General features: G+C 44.0%; 1 protein-coding gene across 1 annotated transcript; it reads right to left on the reverse strand.

Moving 5' to 3' along the window:
- Nucleotides 1-682: 682 nt before the first annotated feature.
- On the reverse strand, nt 683-2,623 carry larp6b (La ribonucleoprotein 6, translational regulator b). Its single transcript, XM_036519272.1, has 3 exons — nt 2,502-2,623; nt 1,943-2,156; nt 683-1,789 (listed from the first exon to the last, which is right to left on the reverse strand). Exons 1-3 carry the CDS (start codon nt 2,621-2,623, stop codon nt 683-685), a joined length of 1,443 nt encoding a protein of 480 aa, XP_036375165.1.
- Nucleotides 2,624-2,881: the final 258 nt, after the last annotated feature.

A 2,881-nucleotide genomic window follows, 5' to 3' on the forward strand; every position in this document is an offset into this window, starting at 1 on the left:
TCCACCAAGTATTAGTCAAATACAAGATGCATCATTTTAAAAAAGCAGGCTTCCTCCTGCAAATGAAATCAGGCAGTTAACTTGAACATTCCAGTCTTTATTCCTTATACAGTCAAACCAAAGCAAGATGAGAACATAGATAAGATAATCAGAGGTTTCATGCTAGAAAGACTAAGGAAGTCTATTTGTACATATATCCAATACTGGCTTTAATAAAGACATTGCAATGCTTTCATTTTCAGTGTGCTTTTGCTTTATTTCTGTGTAAACTAAAGTGCTCTGTATAAAATTCCTGAATGTAATGAGGGTTGTGATGATGTTTCCCCAGTGGATGATTGGGATTAGCAAATTAGAATGCGAAAATAAAACCGCTCGTCACAAAGAACAGAATAAATTTCAACTTTATTATTTTTCAGTACAAAAAATTTCAGGCATAGACAAAGTCAGTCCAATGACACATAAGTTGGACAATTAATATACATTAAATAACATTTTCTAGTTTTAACATTATGTTTCATATTTATAACCGTGAATTACCCTAGTGGATATAAAAAAAAAAAAAAAAGCAGTGCTTTAGCAGGCCATTTTGGGTTTCGTGTGTAAAACCAACTGTCCCTCTATTAAACCAGTGTTAAAGGAAGAAACACCATAAAAAGCAATACCGAGCATCAGATCTGAGGCATTACTGCCGTAGCAACAGTTTCCCTCTTCCAATGCAGTTGTAAAAGCCTTTGGATCCATCAGGGCCAATTGGCTGCCGTACCACTTCCACCGATGCACAAGGCTTCTTTAGCAGGCCAGGTGAGAGGGGGCAGCTTTTTTCAGGGAAGAAGGCTTGTGCAGCGGTCTTTCGCCGCTGGACCCAAGGGCTCCCCACAAATGCACTGTCCTGGGAACAGTCACCGGGACATTTACTCCTACCAACACTACCCGCTCCACTGGATACAGGACTGCTGCTGAACTCAGGTGCAATCAGAGGAGAGAGAGTGTGGCCACCAGCAAACAGCTTGCGAGGCAGAAGGGGGCTTCCCAGTGGACTGGACAGGGGATTGCTGTAAGGATCTGACCGAAAGGAGGACACGCAGGGTATGGCAAGGGGGTTGCCATAAAGAGCTTTTGGCCGGGTGACCCTGCGATGTGGTCGAGGTGAGGCTGGGGCAAAGTCTGACTCTGAGGAGCTGTAGAGGGCAGAATCCTCCAAGTAATAGGGATAGCGTTTGGCCTTTCGGTTGGGCTTTTTGGAAGCAACTCTCTTTCTGCCCTCCTCAGGGTCTTCAGATTCCCCATCTGTACGATCCTGGCTGCAGCTGAGCTTCCATGTGCCCCGGGTGCCCAGAAGTGCCACTCTCACCCCCCTTCCAGCATGCAGCTGCTCCTCTTCCCGTAGTGCCTCATATGCCTTGCAGGCACCCTCCAGATACTCATACTCCACCACTGCACATACTTTGCTGCCAAGCTCAATGTGTTTCTTGCTGTATTTCTTTAGCTCTGCAGGTAACTCCTTGCCAGGACGCAGGATACGGAGAGATGAGATGGAGCCATAGGTTCCAAAGAGCCGCATGGCAGTCTCCATTAAGCCTTGCTGCTCCACCCTCCGGGCAGCCTCCTCAGAGGAGTGCTCTCCCAGCAGGTTCCAGGCTAGCAATAATTTGCTGGTGGGGACACGCAGCAGCCAATCTGGCACAGGCTCCTTCCGGCGTACTTTTGTCCCCTCCTCATTGACCTCTAGCAGCTGTGAGCTACGGGCTGCTGCGAGGGTGATGCGCCAATCTCGTGTCAGCTCTCGGATCTGCACCACAGAAAACACTAACAAAGTTAGAGACATCTGTTCGCTCAGACAGTTGGGAATTAAAGTATGTCAACATAACAGATACAGATAATACCACTGCAGAAAATGTAATTGCATATTTTAATTAACCAGATAACTATTGAAAGATCATACCTTTTTGAAGGATGTTAGTAATTTCAAGCTCACATAACCCATCCTATTCCTCTGTACGTGTTTAAGCAGGAAGGCATCCTCTGCCAGATTCTCATTGGATAGATAGTTCTCCAACTGAATCGCAATTTTCTGTTGCAAATCTACAGCTGGGAGATTCCAGTCTTCATCCTCACAGCACTCCTCTTCAAAGACATCAGTCAGTTCAGTGGAGCTTCTACAAGACAGAGTGGAAAAACTTGTATATTACTTAAGTTTAAATTTAGTTAAGAGGTTTGTAGACCTTTTAAACCATCTGAAATTAATGTCCACCTCCAACATTTTCTGTCCTCGGAGCAGTAATTTCATTTTGCAATCTGCAATGAAAACTGTCTACTTGGACTTCATAATTCAATCGTCTCAGATATAGAACTACTGCTAATGCTGCGTTGAGTCCAGCGTTCATTTACCATTTCAAACATACCTGCAAATGATAAAATCATTAATGGTGAGAAGAAATTATGTAACAAGTCATTTTCCTAACAACCCCATCTGCCAGTACACATTTTCCCCAGACTCTTACCCATCCATGCTGTCATATAAACCGTCTTCAGTGAATAGAGGGATTTGTGGTTTGGAGGCCGTGAATCGCTCGGCGCTGTTCAGTCCACCCCGCAAAACCTCTCTTAGGGACGGTGAGAACATGCTGCTATAGTGGAGACAGAAACATAGCCTACTTGAAATATAACTTGAAAAATCAAACGAGAGTCCCGAGGAGAACTGTATTATGTGCAGTTCAGCTAGTTCTCATGATGTCTAAATGTATAATTAACGATTATAAATGACAGTAAATGTTATCTCACAGTACCTTCTCTCCTCACTTTTTTTTGTTATCCTTGCAGGCCGAAAAGATCTGAGATGTTTTAAGAGTTCCGCAACACGTCACAATTTTGAGAACTTACC

This window comes from Megalops cyprinoides, chromosome 2, assembly GCF_013368585.1.
Source record: "Megalops cyprinoides isolate fMegCyp1 chromosome 2, fMegCyp1.pri, whole genome shotgun sequence".
NCBI classification, from domain to species: domain Eukaryota; kingdom Metazoa; phylum Chordata; class Actinopteri; order Elopiformes; family Megalopidae; genus Megalops; species Megalops cyprinoides.

Excerpts from the sequence above, each read along its gene's own strand:
- larp6b (XM_036519272.1), bottom strand. The coding sequence starts at position 2,623 with ATGTTCTCACCGTCCCTAAGAGAGGTTTTGCGGGGTGGACTGAACAGC. Across the intron at positions 2,157-2,501 it reads TTATATGACAGCATGGATGG|AAGCTCCACTGAACTGACTG; the intron begins GTAAGAGTCTGG and ends TCTGTCTTGTAG. Across the intron at positions 1,790-1,942 it reads TACTAACATCCTTCAAAAAG|ATCCGAGAGCTGACACGAGA; the intron begins GTATGATCTTTC and ends TCTGTGGTGCAG.